The sequence below is a fragment of the Oryctolagus cuniculus genome, chromosome 18, assembly GCF_051225735.1.
Source record: "Oryctolagus cuniculus isolate XC-2025 breed Fujian yellow rabbit chromosome 18, ASM5122573v1, whole genome shotgun sequence".
Taxonomy (NCBI): domain Eukaryota; kingdom Metazoa; phylum Chordata; class Mammalia; order Lagomorpha; family Leporidae; genus Oryctolagus; species Oryctolagus cuniculus.
In genome coordinates, this window is record NC_142884.1 from 9433582 (window position 1) to 9452339 (window position 18758).

An 18758-nucleotide genomic window follows, 5' to 3' on the forward strand; every position below is an offset into this window, starting at 1 on the left:
ATATCCAAGATGACAGACGGACATTTAGATGTGGGTCGGGGGGTGGGGGGATCGCTGTAGCGTCTCCTCACCGTCCCTAATCAGGGCGTCGATGGAGCGAACTTTTACAATGTCATTGATTAGACTCCAATATGAGAAGGCCGTAACAGGCGCCTTTTCAGGGCCAAAGGTCTCATGAAAATCCTTTAAACATCTCCAACTCCTCACCACTTGCCCTCGTCAGTAGTTCCCTCCCTGGGGAACCAGGGACATAACTTTTCCACATACTCAAAAAATGCCTTTAGATCCTTATTTTTAACCCGAACTCCTCATGTCTTGAGGGCCTCCTTTAGACCCGAAACGAACATTTCCCGTGACGATAACGCCTGTCCCACGGTCAGTCACTAACCTTGCGCCGTCTTCACTCCGCAGCGTTGACCGAAGCTGATGTCTCGGGTGGGCAGTTCCGAGCCGGTCACACAGTCAGTTGGATCCAAGTTTTCCCCCTCGAAGGCGGCGTTCCTCCAATCTTACAGGCACTCGAGCCCCACGTTGGGCGCCAGCTGTCCCGTCCCGCGGGACGTCAACGGGGGCTAAGGACCTAGAGGGAGGAATGAGAGGGACAGGAGACACAAAGAAGGCAGCAAGACAGGAGTTCTGATTAAGCTGTAAAATTTATTTTTTTTACACAAGGGTTTATATGCTTTGTAGCAAGGGGGCTGAGGAGGAGGAACTGTTGTATGTGGGCGAGAGGCCCTGTAGGGCCGCATGATAACCGCATGTCTCAGGCGGGTGGGTAGCAGGCTGTATGCACGCCAGGATGTTTGCTGGACCTAGAGCTATGCATTAACCACAAGACGTTCCTTCACTTAACCACAGGACCTTCCAGCCCTTGAGGCAAGAAGCCACTGCAGGCACATCTTCATGCTTGGGGTCGTGGGAGGGGGAGATGTCCCCGACAGCGCCTCAGGCAGACCCCTCGGCACCAGGCGGGCGGACGCCAGGCCCGGCCTTGGCGGAGACGCTGGGACTGCGCCTGGCCCGGCGAGGACGCGGCAGGTGGCGCCACGCACGCACCGAGCCAAGATTCGTTCCGGAAAGTGTATTCGTGCGGACCCACGAGCAGCAGAGGCGGGGCTGGGACTGCTCCGGGGTGGGGGCAGCTTGGGGCTGAGCGTCCCCCGCTGCGGGGCACCCAGCCCTGCCTGGAGGCCGCTGTCCCTCGGGATCGCTGGATCCAACAAGGCATGAGGCTCAAGGGACCCCCCCCGAGTCCCCAAAAACCAACAGAAGCCGGGCTCGGGGCAGCGGACGGGACTTCCAGAAGCTGTGCGGACACAGGGCGGCCGCGGACTTCCTGAGGAAGCTGACCCCGCGCCAGCGGACGCGAGAGAGGCCAGGCCGCTGGGAGGGGACGGAGCTGCAGGGCGGAGGCGGGCAGGGATGGCGGCGGTGGCGGCGGTGCAAGCTGCGGCCCCCACGGAGGGCAACTGGATCACACCCGCTCCCGTCGGCCATGCAGCGGACGTGGGGGGCTGGGGTCGTTTGATCACAGGCGCTGGGACTCCAGCGGGGGTCCCCCCGTGGCCGGCTCAGGGGCCTTCTTTTCTGAAACGTCCGCTTCTTTCTGGTCACCGGCCGGGGCCGGCACGGGCGCGTCGTCTGCAGCTGGAGGGGGCCGAGAGCGAAGCTTAGATTCCCAGAGTCCTGCACCACAGGGACCTAGCCCCTCCTCCCTCAGACCAGGGGTCCAGCCCAGCCCTCCTCCCTCAGACCCAGGAGTCCAGCCCCAGCCCTCCTCCCTCAGACCCAGGAGTCCAGCCCCAGCCCTCCTCCCTCAGACCAGGGGTCCAGCCCCAGCCCTCCTCCCTCAGACCCAGGGGTCCAGCCCCAGCCCTCCTCCCTCAGACCCAGGGGTCCAGGCCCCAGCCACTCCTCCCTCAGACACAGGAGACCAGGCCCAGCCCCTCTTCCCTCAGACCCAGGGGTCCAGCCCAGCCCCTCCTCCCTCAGCCCCAGGGGTCCAGCCCCAGCCCCTCCTCCCTCAGACCCAGGGGTCCAGGCCCAGCTCCTCCTCCCTCAGACCCAGGGCTCCAGGCCCCACTCCTCCTCCCTCAGACCCAGGGGTACAGTTCCAGCCCCTCCTCCCTCAGACCCGGGGTCCAGCCCAGCCCTCGTACCTCAGACCCAGGGGTCCAGTTCCGGCCCCTCCTCCCTCAGACCCAGATGCTCAGCACCAGCCCCTCCTCCCTCAGGCCCAGGGGTCCAGCCCAGCCCTCCTCCCTCAGACCCAGGGGTCCAGCCCAGCCCTCGTCCCTCAGACCCAGGGGTCCAGCCCAGCGCCTCCTCCCTCAGACCCAGGGGTCCAGCCCCAGCCCCTCCTCCCTCAGACCCAGGGGTCCAGCCCAGCGCCTCCTCCCTCAGACCCAGGGGTCCAGCCCAGCCCCTCTCCCAGGCCAGGGCCAGCACCGGTGTCCGGACGGAACTTGAGCTGCCCCTCCGGGTTGGGGCCGGGGGCACCGAGGTCCTGTGGCTGCTGCTGCTGCTGCTTCCTCTGCTCCATCTGCAGAACGGCCTGCGGGGGGGGCCGCACAGACCCGGCTGTGGCGCTGGCTTCCCGGGCACTGGGGCCTCGGCCCCAGGGCTCCCTTCCCTGCCTGACGTGGCCGGGGGGCCGCCTGGCCACAGGGCAGCCCCTCTGCCCCCGGCTCTGCCTTCCCCACCCGCCCGTGTTGCACGCGGCAGCCGCACCGTGCGCCCACCACCACGGGGTCTTCCCGGGCTCTGGAGGCCCACGTGGACGAGATCGGGGCCCGGGGTCTCCGCACCTGCTGCAGCTCCCTCCTCTGAGCCTCCAGGCGGTCCTGGGACCGCCCCAGGGCCTGTGTCTCCTGGCTCAGCCGCTGGGCCTTGGCGTTCAGCTCGGCCTCGCGGGCGGCCAGCTCCTCCTCAAAGCGCCGCAGCTCCTCCTCCGTGTAGGCCGGGTGCATCTCCACGGTCTGCGAGGCCGGACACGGGCCATCCATCAGCGTGTGGCGGGCGGTCTCCAGCCGCGGCCCGCCCACCTCGCAGAGGCGAGGGAGGACCCAGTGCAGGCCAGGGCCGCCAGGGCAGCAGGACAGGGCTGAGGGTCCGCGGAGCGAGGCAGCTGCGGCCCAGCGCATCCCACGGGCTCACCTCCCACCCCTCCGCGGTGTCCCCGAACTCCTTCCTCAGAGTGGACGCGAGGAACTCCTCCAGGGTCACCAGGCGGTCCTGGTTGGCGTCCACCTGCGGGACGAGGGTGGGATCAGCGGCGGAGCCCCGCCCCCAGCCCGCCCTCCGGGGCCCCGCCCCCGCCTCGCACATTCTTCATCACGTGCTCCCGCATGCGCAGTCGCTCCTCCTCCATCTCACGCATGTCGTCCTCCTCGTTCTTCGGGTCGTACACTTTCTCCAGCTGCGGGGTCGAGCGAGAGGCAGGGGTCGCTGAGGAGCGCGGGGTCACCGCGTTCCCAGACCCCTTCTCGGAAACCCTCGCCCCCGCAGCAACTTCAACTCCCAGCAGTCCGCGGGGCACGGAAGCCTGGTGTCGCCCCTGCGCCTTCTGGGAGTTGTAGTTTTCTCCGGACGCCGACTCAGGGGCCCTCTAGCATCCCGGGGCCAGGTATGGCTGCTGTGGGGTCCCCGGCCCGCGGCTCCCGTGGCGCTTACCTCCTTGGTGAAAAGCGCCTCCAGCTCCTGCTCGTCCAGGACGCCGTCGCTGTTGATATCTGAGGGGAAGGGACACCGGGACAGGTCGTGACGGCCCTCTGGGGGTGAACCGGGGGCTCTCAGGCGTCAGTACCCCACGGGGGAGCGTGGGCTTTCCCGGAGCGTGCGTGGATCGATCCCAGCACCGGGAGTTCCGGGAGCAGGCTCAGCCCAGGATCGGGGGTGTCCAGGACTGCCTCACAGAGCAGGGCCAGCGCCCACTCCGGTGCCAGGGAAACCCGAGCCCCAGCTTTCTCGGTGCCCCGCTCCGCCCCGTCCCCCCAGCTCCCGCCGGGGTAGCCAGCGACCCTGCGCTTGCAGATCCGGTGGTCAGTTCTCAGCCTGCATCTCACCTAACCGTCAGCCGGCGCTCCCAGGAGGCCATCCTGCCCCCCCCCGCTGCCCCGCCCCCCGCTCCTCGCTGGCTCCACCCCCTTCCTCAGGCCTGGGGCTTTGCCGTCCAGCCTTGGGGTCAGCACTACCCAGTATGGCCGCCACTAGCCAAATGGACTGTTTCCGTTAAGTTTCAGCTTTTCAGCCCCTCTCATGCTACACGGCGACGGCCACGGGTGGCTGGTGGCCGCCACGGTGGACAGTGTACATGGGGGCTCCGGGTCCTCGGCCTCCGGCGCACCCACACGTGCACAGCCAGCGCAAGCTTCCTCCCGACGCGGGTTGGGTCATGTACCTGCCAGCCGCGTGTGGTCTCCCTCGCCCTCCCACTCCATCAGCCCGTGTGCAAGCCCTGCCTGCCCGTCACTTCTCCCTGCGTCCCGAGGTCCCTCCTCCCCACACTCTGGGCGCCAGCCCCTACTCCCGCGGGCTCTCCTCAGCACCCATCGGAATAAAGTCCCCGATCGCGAGCCTGGGGGCTGCCGGCACCTCCCCCACGCCCCGCTCCCGCCTGCTCCCCGTACGTTCGCTCCAGCAAGCCCGGGCGCCCCCCACAGCCATACTGCCTCGCTGTGCTGGCTGCCCGCCCCCCACCCCTGCCGGGGTGGACACTGGCCGGTCTTTAGGACTCAGAGGCCCGGTGCGTCCAGGCTCACCCGTGGTGGGGAGGATCCCAGCCCCACGCGGGGAAGGGAGGGGCCGGGCCTTGTGGTCAACCAGACAGATGGCTTCAGGCCGCCCAGGGCTGCCTAAGCCCCTCTAGGGCAGGAAGGCCCCTCTAGGGCAGGAAGGCCCCTCCTGGTGTTCAGGCCCCAAGAGGCCAGAGCCACCGCAGGGCTCAGCCGGGTCTGGGCTCCCTCCCCACCTTACCATGCAGTATGAAGAAGGTCTTGGGGTTAAACCTGTTGGGATCCAATCCATCCAGCTCCTCCCACACCTCCTTCAACTGGGCTTGGCTGCCCTGTGGAGGGGAGAGCCGCAGCTCGTGAGCGACAGGTCTGGGAGCCGCGCGATCCAGCCAGGGGACCCTACTCCCATCCAACCGAAGTCACTCCGGAGCAAGAAAGCCAAGAAGACTACAACTCCCGGCAGCCCCTGTGGCACAAGCCAAGAAGACTACAACTCCCAGCAGCCTCTGCGGCAGCGGGTTCCCAGTCTGGGTTCTCACAGGCACGTTGACTTTCGGGTGCTCTCGGTGCCGGCGCTGCTGCTCCTCCAGCTTCTTCTCCGCCTCCTTTCTCTGCTCCTCTCCCAGGGACTCCAGATACCGGCGGCGCTCGTGCTCCTTCAGCATCTCGTAGCGCTTGAACTCCTCGTGGTGGGCCGCGTCGTACTGGGCGAGGTCCCGGGTGGCCTGGGGGAGGCGGCCGCTCGCACTCCTGCCCCGGCCGCCCTGCCCGGCTCCCGATCTGACATCCGCCCCGCCCCGGCCCAAGCCCTGCGCCCTGATCTCACTTTCTGGGTCTCCACGATTGCTCCTCCCCAGGATGCGCCCTTCTCTCTGTCAAACGAGATGACAGGGGCCGGTGCTGTGGCCCCTGCGGTAGCGGGTAAAGCCGCCCCTGCGGTGCCGGCAGCCCTTATGGGCGCCGGTTCGAGTCCCGGCTGCTCCACTTCTGATCCAGCTCCCTGCTATGGCCTGGGAAAGCAGTGGAAGATGGCCCAAGTCCTTGGGCCCCTGCACCTGCGTGGGAGACCCGGAGGAAGCTCCTGGCCTGGCCCTGGCTGTTGCAGACACTGGGGCACTGAGCCAGCAGCTGCATGATCTGCCTTTTGAAAAAAAAAAAAAAAAAAAAAGCCAGACTGTTCTAAGCTACTAAGCACTGGTCAGAGCCACAGCAGGAAGTTAGCACGGCCGTGGCGTGGGGGCCGGCCTGTACCGGATTCTCAGCCTGCGTTCTGTGGCCACACAGCAGGTCACCCCTGGGGGACAGCCAGCACGGCCCAGTGCGGAGAGGAGCGGACAGTTTCTGGAATGTTCTGGAGTCTAGCGAATGTCAGGACGGGGGGCCGGCCCAGTGCGGGGCTTTATTCCACTGCGTTAAAATAGCTGCTATTACCTTCATGGCCACTAGAGGGAGCTACCGGGACTCCAGGCCAGGCTGGGCAGCGGGCTCGGGGCTGGGGGCGCTCGGGCTGGGGGGTCTCGGGCCAGGGGAGCCGCGGCAGGGCTGTGAGCCGGCCACGGCAGCCTTGGCTGCCCCTTCCTTGTTGATCCCATGTCTCAGACGCCGACGGTATCAGTTCCCATTACCGCGGGGAGGGATGAACCCAAACTTAAGAGCTTAAAGTGATGGGATCCAAGCATCCCCTTGGCCCTCACAGCCAGGGCTGGAAGGCAGCCCTCCCCGGAACGGCGGGCGTGCTGGCCCAGCCGGCGAAGCTGCAGCCTGCCACGCCCACATCCCGCGCCTGGGGCCCTGCCACCCACGTGGGAGACCCGTGTGCCTTGGCTTTGGATGGCCCAGCCCTGCCGTTGCGGCCGCTTGGGGGAGTGAGCCAGAAGACAGGTTTCTGTCTCCGTCACTAAGCCTTTCAGATAAGAAATCCACCCTAGGTCCGCATCAGCGGGGGCCGCGGCGGGGGCGGAGCTGTGACGCGCAGGCGAGGCCGGCTGTGAGCAGCACCCTCGCCCGACCTGCCCGCAGCCTCTGCTTCCCCAGAGGCCGGAGGAAGCTTCGGGAAGCAGCCCAGCCTGCGCCAGCGAGGAGGAGGAGGCGCGGGCAGGGGACCGGGACCCTGCTCTCCCGCTGGGCCCCGGGCCTCCCGGTTACCGTCTGGATCAGCAGCTCCAGGTCGCGGGCCTCGAACGTGTGCTGGTTCTGGGGGTCCAAGTGCTCGAACTGCCTCAGGAGGCTCAGGTGGTCCACCTGCACGTCTGCGGAGGGGGGGGAAGGGAGGGAGGTGCTGAGCCAGCTGCACAGCCCACGGTGCGGGGGTGTGGGGGGGTAAGCCGCCGCACAGCGCACGGTGCGGGGGAGGGGTGAGGGGTGAGCCAGCCGCACAGCGCATGGTGCGGGAGGGGGGAGGGGGTGAGCCGCCGCACAGCGCACGGTGCGGGGGGATGTGTGTGGGGGGGATGAGCCAGCCGCACAGCGCACGGTGCGGGAGGGGGGAGGGGGTGAGCCGCCGCACAGCCCACGGTGCTGGGAGGAGGCTCAGGGCCCAGCACACAGGGCGCTGGGGAAGCTCCGAGGATCAATCTGCTGCCGGAGCCTGGGCCAGCAGGGAGGGCTTCCTGGAGGAAGCGAGCCCACGACCAAGGCTGATGTGTACAATGACTGTACTGGGGACAGCAGGGGGGGATCTATGCTGATCCCCGCTTTCTGGAGTTGGAAACGGAGGCCCAGAGAGGACGCGGCTGTGCACACAGGAGCCAGGCAGTGACAGAGCCTGCACCCTTGGGAGCCAGGACGGCGTCGCGGCCACGGAGGCCAAGGCCAGTGGAGGTCCCGCGTGCAGGAGACTCTGCACTCAGTGAGCCGCGCTGGGGTGACGAGGGCGCCACAGCCCAGCAGAGGGCGCCCGCGGGACCGTGGTGAACCTGGGCCCCAGAGGCCGGCACAGACTTTGGACCGCCGGCCAGCTCCCCAAAGACGTCCACGGCCCAACCCCTGCGCCCTGCGGCTGCGCGACCTCGGGTGTGAAATGGGCCTGGCAGACGAGGCCCGGCTGAGGCTCTGAGATGGGGACAGGCTCCCGGGCTCCCGGGGGAGGAGCCCCTGTGCCCCCCAAGGCTCCCTGTGAGAGGGCCAGGAGAACTAACGACGGCAAAGCGCGACGAGATGGCCGAGGGCGACGCCAGGCACCGGCCCCGTGGCACAGCAGGTGGAGCTGCCCCCTGCGACGGCGGCGTCCCAGGTTCGAGTCCCGGCTGCTCCACTTCCGCTCCAGCTCCCTGCTAGGCCCCCGAGGAAGCAGCGGATGACGGAGCCCAGGGCTTGGGCCCCTGCACCCGCGTGGGAGACCCGGCTTCAGAGAGGCTCAGCTCCGGCCATTGCGGCCAACTCGGGAGTGACCCAGGGGACGGAAGACCTCTCCCTCTCTCTGCCTCTGCCCCTCTGTAACTCTGCCTTTCAAATAAATAAATCGCTTTAAATATGATAATGAGGTTTAAAATTTAAAATAGGGAAACAGAAGACAGACGAGAGGGCACCGTGAGCGCTGAGCTGAGCTGGGAAGAACAGGCACCTTACAGGGCCGGGAGGCCCCGCCCACCCGCGGCCCCGCCCACCCGCGGAGGCCCCGCCCCGCCCACTCACTGGGCTCCTGCTCCGCGTCCATCTTGGCCTTGAGCAGCATCCGCAGCCGAGACACCTCCTGCCTCTTGAGCTCATCCAGCTTGGTGCGCACGTGGTGGCTGACGAAGTCCAGCTCTCGGCTCAGTTTCCCGCTCTGCAGGGAGCGAGGGGTCAGCCTGAAAGGCCGGGCGGGCTCCTCCGCCTGCCCTGCCCCGCTACTGCGAGCCCACAGGACAAGGCGCAGCCCCTCAGGTCCGGGCCCTGCGCCCTCTGCACCGCGCCTCCCGTCGCCTCGCACGCTGGGCTGCAGCTGCACTCATGGGGTGTGGGCTCACACACAGGGGGCGTGGCCTGCCAGAGACAGCAAGACCAGGTGACCCCAGAGATGGACATTGCTAACAGCGGCGAGCGAAGCCCGTGCACGGTGCACCCTCGGCCCCCACACGGGAGTCGGCGACGACGCAGGGGATCCCAGCGCGGCTCATGTTTTGAATGAATTCCGCGTGCTAAGCGCGGGTTCCCCAGAGCCCTCTCCCGCCGAGAGGCCCCCCACACCGCGGGCTCAGCTGGCACCGCAGGGCCTGCGTCCCCTGCCCTCACCTTGATGTCCTCGGCGTTGGCGGCCTGCAGCTTGTCCCGGAAGTGACCGTCCGTCTCCAGCACGTTGATGACCTCCTGCAGGTACCGGTGGTAGTACAGCCCGGTGTCCTGGGTGACAAGGACAGACACGCAGCCATCGCCCCGCCCTCTGCAGCGCCTTCCTGTAGGCAGGACCGCGGCCCTGCTGCCCCGGAGGACTGACGATGGGGCTGGGGGCCAGGACAGCAGGGGGCCTGCTGTGGGGCACGAGGACTCCGGGTTCCAATCCCACTCACGGTGTAACCCTGACCCGAGGGCTGGTTTTCACCTCCTCCCAAGTCCGGGGGGGATTTGCGATGGAAATCGAGGGGCGCCCAGCCCGGCACCCCCACGGAGTGCGTGCTGGGGTGGACGGAATTTTGCTGGGAAGCAGTGACACAAGCTTCCGTTCAACCACCCATCTAGCAGTTCACTGAGTTTTTTGAGAGAGTTCTCATTGGCTGATGCACTCCCCACATGCCCACAACAGGCTGGGGCTGGGGGCTGCGGGGCCAGGAGCTCCATCCGGGTCTCCCGCGTGGGTGGCAGGGGCCCAACGGCTTGAGCCGTCGCCCTGCGTGGTCCCAGCTCCCAGGGCGCGCAGTAGCGGGAAGCCAAAGGCAGCCACGAGGGATTGGCGCCTATCAGACACAGCCTGGATGTCGCCATCCCATACGGACACCGGTTCAAGTCCCAGCTGTTCCACTTCCCATCCAGCTCCCTGCTAATGCGCCAGGGAAGGCAGCGGAAGATGGGCCAAGTGCTCGGGCCCCTGCACCCGCGCGGGAGACCCGGATGGAGCTCCAGGCTTCCTCCAGGCATTTGGGGAGTGAACCAGCAGGTGGAAGATGCCTGCTCTCCCTCCCTCTCCTTGTCCTCTCTCTGAAATCCTGCCTTGCAAATAAATAAATGAATAAGTAAATGTTGCGAAGCACTAAGTCTGGTGGGATTTGACAGACAGCTGTTGGGATTAGTGCGCAGCTCAGGGGCCCTTTCTTCCGTTCAAACCCCAACGCCTGGAGCTCCGTGAAGTTAGGACGCCTCTGCCTATCATCAGCCGCTCCCGGTGCTCCTGGGAGATGTAGTTTTCCTTTAATTTCTCGTTTCTTCTCGGGTGGCAAGGCTCTTAAAGCGAGAGAGGCTTAGGTGGACAGGGGTGCTTTGTAAACTTAGCATCTGGCCTGATTTTCAAGTGGGGGGCACCCCAGTTTTTAACTGAGCCCCAGACCCCAGTGTTGCGAAGAGAACGGCAGGCGGGCCACAGCCGCAACCTTGGGCTCAGGTCGCCCCGGGGGCGCCGAGGGCTGCAGCGCGCAAGGCGGGCCACTCACGGGACTCTCGGTGGCGGGGCTCTCGTCCTGGCGGGGGGACCCCCGCTCCAGCGGCACGGCGCCCGCAGCGTGCAACAGCAGCAGCAGCAGCAGGGCTCTGCGCGGCCCACGGGGCGGCATGGCGGCCGGTCTGCGAGGGGCAGCGAGGTGGAAAATGCAGACCCCCAGCCGCCTCCCAGCTCAGTCCCCTGGGGTCCGGCCCCCCGTGCGGCCCCCACCCCCGGGAGTCCGGACTCAACGCGTTTCGTGACCCGGCACCCGGGGGTCCACACCTGCAAGTCCCCGCTTCCTCCGCCCCAGGGACTCGGGAGTCCCGGCCCCCAGCGCCCTCTTCCCTCGCGCTCGGACACCCCAGACCCCGGCCGTTCCTCCCCCAGACCCCGGAGTCCAGGCTCCGCGCCTCCTCTCTCCCAGGACCCGGAAGCCCTGGCACCGGCCCAGCCTCCCCCGGGACCCCGTTCTCCGGCATCGCGGCCCCGTCCTCCCCCTAGGACCCCGGAGCCTGGGCCGCGGCCCTCACCTCGTCCTCGCCGCAGAGGGCGTTTTCCCGGGCCAGGACCTCAGGGGCTCGCTCAGTGATTTCCCCCCTAGGCCACGCCCATCTGCCCGGAGATCCCGCCCCCAGGACCCTGATTGGTCCACGCTGGCTCCGGGCGCTCTCGTCACGCCTCCTGGCCTCGCCCCTTGCCGAAGTCCCGCCCCTATCCCCCGACAGCTTCGCTTGCTTTCTCAGAAGCCCCGCCTCCTGATGCTGCGCTTCCTGCCATGTAGGACACTTTCCCGAAGAGAACTACAACTCCCTGCAGGCCCTGGGCGGGAGCGGCGGAAATGAGTCACTTCCGCCGACGTCTTGGCCCCTTCGCCTCCTGGGAGTCGTACTTTGACTATTTGTTTTCGCGCCCAAGAAGCACCTGCGAGGTGCAGCTCCGTAGCAACCGAGCAGACTTACAAGCTCCTTATAAAAGAGACACATGGAGGAGACTTTGCGGCCGCCGCTTCTCTCAGGCCCCTTTAAGGAACACTTACGTGCCATTCCGATTCAGAACCCCGGGGTTGCCTAGCTGCAGGGCTGGCCAGAGGTCACTGCTTTGTTGGAAGTGAGTGTAGGGGACAGGGAGAGAAGATATTAGGATAGGCCCCAAGAGGCACGCTCTCTACCTCTGAGCCCTTTGTTCTCCTCCTGCCTGCTTCCCAGAGACCCCGAGATTAGCCCCCAGCTCTCAAAGAGAGTTAGGTGTGCTTTAACATGGCCTCCAGAGGCAAGGCCCTGAGGTGTGAATATGAGTAGCCCGTCCCTGCCAAAGGGGAAGAGAGTCTTCAAAATCCCAGGTAGGTGGGACCTGCGCAGGGGTTTGCAGCCCGGGGCCCCGAGCTGCAGGCGTAGAGAGAGTCGGGCTCCCTGGCCCCCCCAGTGAAGCAGTCGGAGCAGCTGGCCGTCAGTCCTGCTGCAGGACCCAGGCTGCCCGGGCTTGAGGGCAGGGGCTGCTGGGAGGCTGGGTCTGCGTTCTGACCACTTGTTCTCGCCTCTCCAGGATGTCTCAGGAAAATAGCACGTGTAAGAACGGGTGAGTGTGGAACCAAGCTGGTGGGGCGCGGGGTGCGGGCGCTAGTGGAGTTCATCTGAGACTTGATTATGCCTCCCCGGCACTCGGGTCCGGCCCCGTAACCTAGCAGGTGGAGAATCCGGGGCTTTGCAGGGGGACTGGGGACTGGGCTCCTGGGCCCTGCCAAGAGGGGGCTGCCGGGGGAGACCTCCGGGCGTGAGGGGGGACGGGGGACCCTGAGACGGGAAGAACGCAGATTCCAGACACAGAAAAAGCTTGAGATCTGGCGCAGCAGGCTCAGGTTCCGCAAGGTCTGTGACCTCACCGCTCAGAACCCGAGTGGGGCGGGGGCAGGCGGGGAGGGGGGAGGGCAGGGGGGAGGGGGAGGGCCCCGCTTGCTCCCACACCAGCCTGCGTCTCTCCCAGCACCCTTGCCGAAGAGCTCGCTGCCCTGAGGATGCAGAAGCTGGAACAGCAGGTACCCTGCCCAGGACCCTCCCCCGCCCCCACCTCACATCTGCACTTGGGAAATAAGAAATAGGAACTTGGGACCCTAGAGAAGCAAACCCTGGTGCGGAGACCCCTACATTTCGATGGAAGGAGGGGCTGCGTGCCCAGGACTCTTGGAGCTGAGGGCCTGGACCCTTGAGACTCAGGGGGTCACGAGTTCGCCCACCTATGCGGGCCTCCCCTCCCCAGCCCCCCCCCCAACACCTGTCTTCCCGTCTGATAACAGCGCGGGTTCCCGCTCCCGCCCCCTCCAGAGGCGGCTGTTCGAGAAGAAGCAACGCCGGAAGCGCCAGGAGCCGCTCATGGTCCAGGCCAATCCTGACGCTTCTCTGCGGCACCGGCAAGGGTCGCGGCGAGAAGACCGCTTCAAGGCCGACCACCGTGAGGGCAGCTCCGGGGCTCTCAGATGGAGACGTCAGTCTGTGGGGAGGAGCCAATAGGAGCGCGGGGGCGGGGCCTGGCAGGGCCTTTGGGCGAAGCCAAAGGGGAGCGTGAGGCGAGGGTTCGTGGGCGGGGCGCATTGCTATTGGAGGATCGTGCCCGAGCGCGTCCTGTGATTGGGCAGAGCTCGAGGGCGGGGCCTGGGGGAACCCGGAAGCGGCCGGAGAGAGCCGAGGCCGGGAGCGGGGTGCGCGGAGCCAGGTGGCGCCTGGTGGCGGGGCGTGGACGGTTCGGAGGCGAACTTGTGGGGAGGCTGTGCGAGCCTGGCATGGGGTTGTTTAGGCGCGGAGCGGTGCCTGTTTGAGCCGTAGGATGGCGTTTCGGCGGGTGCGGGGGTCCGCGTGCTGGAGCCCTGTGCGTTCACTGACGCCGCCGCACTTGTCCCAGGCTTTGGGAACCCTCTCCTCCAGGCACACCTGCTCCCCGAAGCGCACGGTCCGCCGGGCACCGTGGGCTGCGGTGGGGACGGCAGCGGCGAGCGCTGCCCCTTGCTGTCGCCGACGGAAGCAGGTAACCGCCAGCCCCTGGGCCGCCTTCCCCCGAAAACGGCTCCGACCAAGCCCAGGCATCTGCGGCCCCACCCGCTCCTCCCTCCTGCCTGGGCCGTCAAGTCCTGAGCCGCCGCCGCCGCCACCGCCTCCAACCCCCTAGGACCCGAGGCTCCAGTCCCCTCCCTCTCCTGGCTTCCAGACAATTCCGAACCAGAGCTGGAGGAGGTCTCCGTGGAGGACGTGCCCGTCTCTCCTCAGCCCTATAAGGAGCCTCAGGGAACTCGCCGCAGGGGTTGGCTGGCCTGGAAGTGGCCCGGTAATTTCGGGAACATCGGGGTGAATTCCGGCTTCCTGCCGTGTGGCCGATCGTCTTCCTTTCTTGGAAGCCGCTTTCAAAAAAGAAAGGTTTATGTGTTTCTTGAAGGGCAGTTATAGATCCCATAGTTCCGTGGTTCTTGGTGTGTTCACAGATCTGTGCTGTCGCCTCTCTCTATCCTAGAACACTTATGCCACCCCGAAAAGAAACCCTGCGCCCATTAGCGGTCACCCCATGTCATTTCCTCCAAGAGGAGCCCTGATCCACTTCTTGTCTCCTTAAATTTGCCCACCCTGTTTCATGTCCGTGGAATCATGCGATATGTGACCTTCTGTGTCTAGCTTCTCTTATGTATAAAGTTGCTAGGGGTCATCTATGCTGTAGCCTTGCCAGTATTTCATTCCTTTTCATTCCCTAGTAATATTCCATTGTGCCACACACACACACCCCCCCAATCCCCATGACATTGCCAGCATTTCAGTGACAAGACTCCACATTACTGCCCCAACTTCTACCCCCCGTCTCTGGGATAGGAGAAGGGTGAGACCCTCACGTCCCTTCCTGTCCTCAGCAGCCTCTCGGGAGGATGTGGCAAGGGAGGGCAAGGAGTAGTGAGTAGGGGCTGAGAACCCCAGAGTTCTGGCCTTGTGCCGCTAGCCCCGATGGCCATGTCCCAGACTCACGGGACCGAGTTTTCCTTACTCCGGTCCCGGCTTCTCCCACCCTTAGGGGCCACCGCAAAGGACCAGAGTGAATTACAGGATGTGGAGGACGAATTCAATGAGCCCAGTCCAGACGCAAAGCTTGGAGTGGACAGTGGCTGGGAACGCGGGGACGTGGGCACCTGCCAGGTGATGGGAGGCACGGGCGCTCCGGAGGAGGAAGACGGCCAGCCTGGGACACCTGGGGAGGGTGGGGAGGAAACCCTGGGGCGCTTTTTCTTCCCTGCTGTGATGGGCTAGCAGACGCTGTGTGTGTGTGTGTGCGCGCGCTATTTATCAGAGCCAACTGCTCTCACTTAGCCTGGTGCAAGGGTTCCCTTGGAGCCACACCTGGGCTGTGTGCAGTGTTACCTGAATTGAATCTACACCGTTTTGTCCGAATGGGCAGTGCGCCCCACAGGGGTTCTCCAATCAGTAGGCAGAGTCGGCTCGGCTTCAGGGGGAAAGCGAATAGAACTAGCCAATCAACAGCTCCTGGGGCGTGGCTGGGTTAGCTGACTGAGACCTTTGACCAATGGCACAGGAAACATGTATGGCTGGGGGCGGCACCCTTTGCTGGGCTGGCCAATCAGCAGTCGGCAAGGTGGGGCGCCCGCTGTCGCTCACCTTTGAATTTGCCGTGTGGTGCTAGAGCGAAGACCCGGAGGAGAAAAAAGAGGAGCGGGGGTCTTCCGGAGTGACCCCCCCAGAGGCAGCGGAAGAGGAGGTGTCGGAACGCGAAGGCAAAGGCCCGAGCGGCCCTGACAGCGGCCACGTGGAGGGCTTGGTGCAGTCGCCGCCGTCCAAGCCCGGGCCTCGGCTGGGCGAGGACTTGGAGGCCTACGTGCTGCAGCCGGCGCCTCAGGGCCACATGGTGCAGTGCCGCATCAGCCGCAACAAGCGCGACGTGGACCGCGGCATGTTCCCCTTCTACCACCTCTACCTGGAGGCCGAGGAAGGCCTGAAGGTTCGGGCACGCCCGCCCGCCTCCCAGCCCGAGCCCCGCCCCCTTCTGCGCAAAGTCGGGATGTCCAGGAACCCTGGCCTTGCTGGTCATTTGCAAGGTGGACCTGCCCACTCCCACGCCCAGCCCTGGCCGTCCCAGGCCCGGAATCCGTTCCTCATGGAGCCCCGTGGCCTCGGCCGTCTCACACCAAGTCTTGTCCCACTGCAAGTGGTCTCTCCTGAGCTTCCTCACGTCAGACCTCACTCAGTCCTGGGACAAGCCACACCCCTGACAGGGTGCCCCTCCCCTCAGGGCTGACCCCTAGCCAGGCCTGGGTATCAGGATGAACGTCCCTTCAAAGTCCTGCTCCAATGTTGCACGTGAGGCCGTTCCAAATTCTCAGTTCCTGCCTGTGACGGTCAGGCTAGCCACGGCCTGGGCTTAAGTCCCAACCAGGGGTCGCTACTAAGAGGTGAAGCTCCCGTCCAGGACCCAGCTGATGGCTTCCTCAGGGAGAGCCCCACCTCCCAGCAGGTTTGGGGGTCCTTACGGCCCTGGTGCCCTCGCCATGGCCACGGGCCACGCCTTTCCTTGTCTGTGGACTCCTAGAAACCCCTTCCGACCGGCTGTGTCTCCCACCCGCAGCACTTCCTCCTGGCTGGGCGGAAGAGGAGAAGGAGCAAAACCTCCAATTACCTCATCTCCCTGGACCCCACAGACCTGTCCCGGGACGGCAACAACTTTGTGGGCAAAGTCAGGTGTGCAGAACGGGTAGCAGGGAGCCGGGCCGGGGGGGGGGGGGGAGAAAGGGACGAGAGGACCACAGTTTCCAACAGAGCACAGGCTCCCCCTGGGGAGTCTGATTCTGGAGGTGCAGCCAGGGATGTGGGAGAGAGAGGGAAGCCGTTCGAATCCCTTGGGGTGCAGGCTCTCAGAGGCACGGGGCTGGGCCTTCTAAGTCAGGAGTCAGAGCCTGGTGTTGAACCCAGGTGCCCTGACGTGGGACGCAGGTGTCTTAACTGCTCAGGCCAAATGCTGGCTGCAGGGAGGAGGGTTGCTAACGGGCCATAGTAGGAGGCTGCAGGCTCACCACAGGGCTGGGGGCCGGGACTGGGGCTACAGGGAAGCTGATCCTCACCTGGGGGGTGTTGTATCCTACCCACTCCCTTCCCGGAGCAGATCTAACATCTTGGGCACCAAGTTCACCATCTTCGACAACGGGGTCAATCCCAAACGAAGGTATCTGACCCCGGGGACTTCCCGGCTCCGAGAGGAGCTGGGAGTCGTGTGTTACGTAAGTGTCCCAGGGTTGGGAGAGAAGGGGCAGGACAGGAGAGGAAGAGAGCCAGGCCAAGGGGGAAATAATGCCGGCAGGAGACCAATGTCCTGGGATTCCGGGGGCCTCGGAAAATGACCGTGATCATCCCTGGAATGGACAGGAAGAACCAGAGGATCAGAGTCCAGCCCCAAAATGTGAGCCCCCAAGGTTGCTGCCCCGGGGGCCTGTGGGGGAGGGGTGGAGCTGCCATCATAGGTCCCGGGGCGGGGGAGGCCAGAGCGGTGCTGGTGGCCCGTAGGTCCTGGGGAACTCTGTCGGATTCCCAGGGCGTGAACTCATTTTCTGAGGGTTGGTTTCGGTTAACCACGCCCCCTACTTGCCCTCCCAGGAACAGGAGTCACTCCTGGGTCGCTTTCATCGCGGAGCCAAACAGGGGCTGGTCCTGCTGCGAAACAAGTACCCGTCGTGGAGCGAAGAGAACGGCGCCTACGTGCTCAATTTTCACGGCCGCGTTACGCGCGCCTCCATCAAGAACTTCCAGATCGTGCACCTGGATGACCGTGAGCTCCTAGGATCCCGCGGCCTCCCTGGGCCAGGGGGCGTGAGCACCCGAACTACCTCTCCCATCAGCACTGGCGCGTTCTTCTAGGCAGGGCGGGCGCCGCGCTGTGGCAAAGCCTCCTGGGAGTTGTAGTTTGCAGGACCCGCGGGGGCGTTAAGGTCTCAGTAAAGGGCGCCACACGAACCTCTTGGGAGTTCTCTGAGCCCTGAGGCGGGGGTCGGGAGAGCGGCAGCCCAGGGCTCAGTTCCCGACTTCCCCCTCAGCGAATTGCCTGGTGCTGCAGTTTGGCCGGGTGGCCCCAGACATGTTCACCATGGACTTCCGCTTCCCGCTTTGCCCGCTTCAAGCCTTCGCCATCTGCTTGTCCAGTTTCGATGGGAAACTGGCTTGTGAGTAATTCAATAAATACCACTCCCCCGCCAGCCTGGGCGCGCCTGCTTCTGCACCGTCTCAGGACCAACACGTACTAGATGCCGCCTGGGGTCAGTCCTGGCCCTGGGCGTGGAAGGCACCTACCCCCATGGGGTCCCCAATTACAGGAGCTGGAGGTGAGGGCAGCGTCGTAGCGGCCTGGGGAGTCAGTGGACAGGGCAGGGCGTGAGGCTGCACATTCGGGCCACTTTTTTAAAAGATTTATTTATTTATTTGAAAGTCAGAGTTAGGCAGAGAGACAGAGAGAGAGGTCTTCCTTCCACTGGTTCACCCCCCAATTGGCTGCAACAGCTGGAGCTGGGCCAACCCAAAGCAAGGAGCTTCTTCCAGGTCTCCCATGCAGGTGCAGGAGTCCAAGGACCTGGGCCATCTTCTACTGCTTTCCCAGGCCACAGCAGAGAGCTGGATCAGAAGTGGAGCAGCTGGGTTTCGAACCAGCGCCCATATGGGATGCTGGCGCTGCAGGCGGTGGCTTTAACCGCTGCACCACAGCACTGGCCCCGGTCCACCTTATTTGAACTGGATGGATCAGAGATCAGAGAATTCCAAGCTGTCTATGGAAGTTTGGGTGGGTGATGGAAGACACGCATCAGGGAGAACGAAAATGGCTTACATTCCTAACACGTGAATTAATTCATTTGATGAGCACTTTTTTTTTTTTTTGACAGGCAGAGTGGACAGTGAGAGAGAGAGAGACAGAGAGAAAGGTCTTCCTTTGCCATTGGTTCACCCTCCAATGGCCGTCGAGGCCGGCGCACCGCGCTGATCCGATGGCAGGAGCCAGGTGCTTCTCCTGGTCTCCCATGGGGTGCAGGGCCCAAGCACCTGGGCCATCCTCCACTGCACTCCCGGGCCACAGCAGAGAGCTGGCCTGGAAGAGGGGCAACCGGGACAGAATCCAGCGCCCCGACCGGGACTAGAACCCGGTGTGCCGGCGCCACAGGTGGAGGATTAGCCTAGTGAGCCGCAGTGCCGGCCGAGCACGGTTTTAAACTGTGATCCTTTTGAGGCCTTCCAATCCTACAAGTTGTGTACAACTGTCAGCTACGTTATAGATAAGGAAACCAAGTCTGTGCACAGCGGACTCAGAAACATGACATCAGACGACAGGAAAATCTCCCGGAACTCAGCCCCAGGCGCATGCCAAGGCCCCCAGAGAGCGAACCCCAGCATTCTGGGCTAAGGGGGACCTGCAAGGTGGTACAGTGCCAGTGTGTGGCATTGTGGGTCCCCTGCCGCCGG

General features: G+C 64.9%; 2 protein-coding genes across 10 annotated transcripts; one reads left to right on the forward strand and one right to left on the reverse strand.

Moving 5' to 3' along the window:
* Positions 1–634: 634 nt before the first annotated feature.
* NUCB1 (nucleobindin 1) lies at positions 635–10868 on the reverse strand. Its single transcript, XM_051828815.3, has 13 exons — positions 10815–10868; positions 10295–10424; positions 8946–9053; positions 8367–8499; positions 6879–6982; positions 5273–5458; positions 4975–5065; positions 3673–3731; positions 3326–3418; positions 3157–3249; positions 2808–2978; positions 2449–2554; positions 635–1647 (listed from the first exon to the last, which is right to left on the reverse strand). Exons 2-13 carry the CDS (start codon positions 10412–10414, stop codon positions 1529–1531), a joined length of 1383 nt encoding a protein of 460 aa, XP_051684775.1. The 5' UTR covers positions 10415–10424; positions 10815–10868; the 3' UTR covers positions 635–1528.
* Positions 10869–11179: 311 nt separating this feature from the next.
* On the forward strand, positions 11180–17506 carry TULP2 (TUB like protein 2). 9 transcript variants are annotated; one of them, XM_051828750.3, is made up of 13 exons: positions 11180–11623; positions 11827–11859; positions 12265–12316; positions 12603–12762; positions 13177–13299; positions 13441–13596; positions 14326–14447; positions 14950–15264; positions 15889–16001; positions 16423–16537; positions 16618–16716; positions 16911–17082; positions 17348–17506. In XM_051828750.3, exons 2-13 carry the CDS (start codon positions 11828–11830, stop codon positions 17479–17481), a joined length of 1593 nt encoding a protein of 530 aa, XP_051684710.3. In that variant the 5' UTR covers positions 11180–11623; position 11827; the 3' UTR covers positions 17482–17506. The 9 variants fall into 9 exon arrangements, 8 of the variants coding, with proteins under 8 accessions (XP_051684710.3, XP_051684712.3, XP_051684711.3 ...); XM_051828752.3 differs by having other exon boundaries at positions 13480–13596; XM_051828751.3 differs by having other exon boundaries at positions 12603–12729.
* The last annotated feature ends 1252 nt before the right edge of the window (positions 17507–18758 follow it).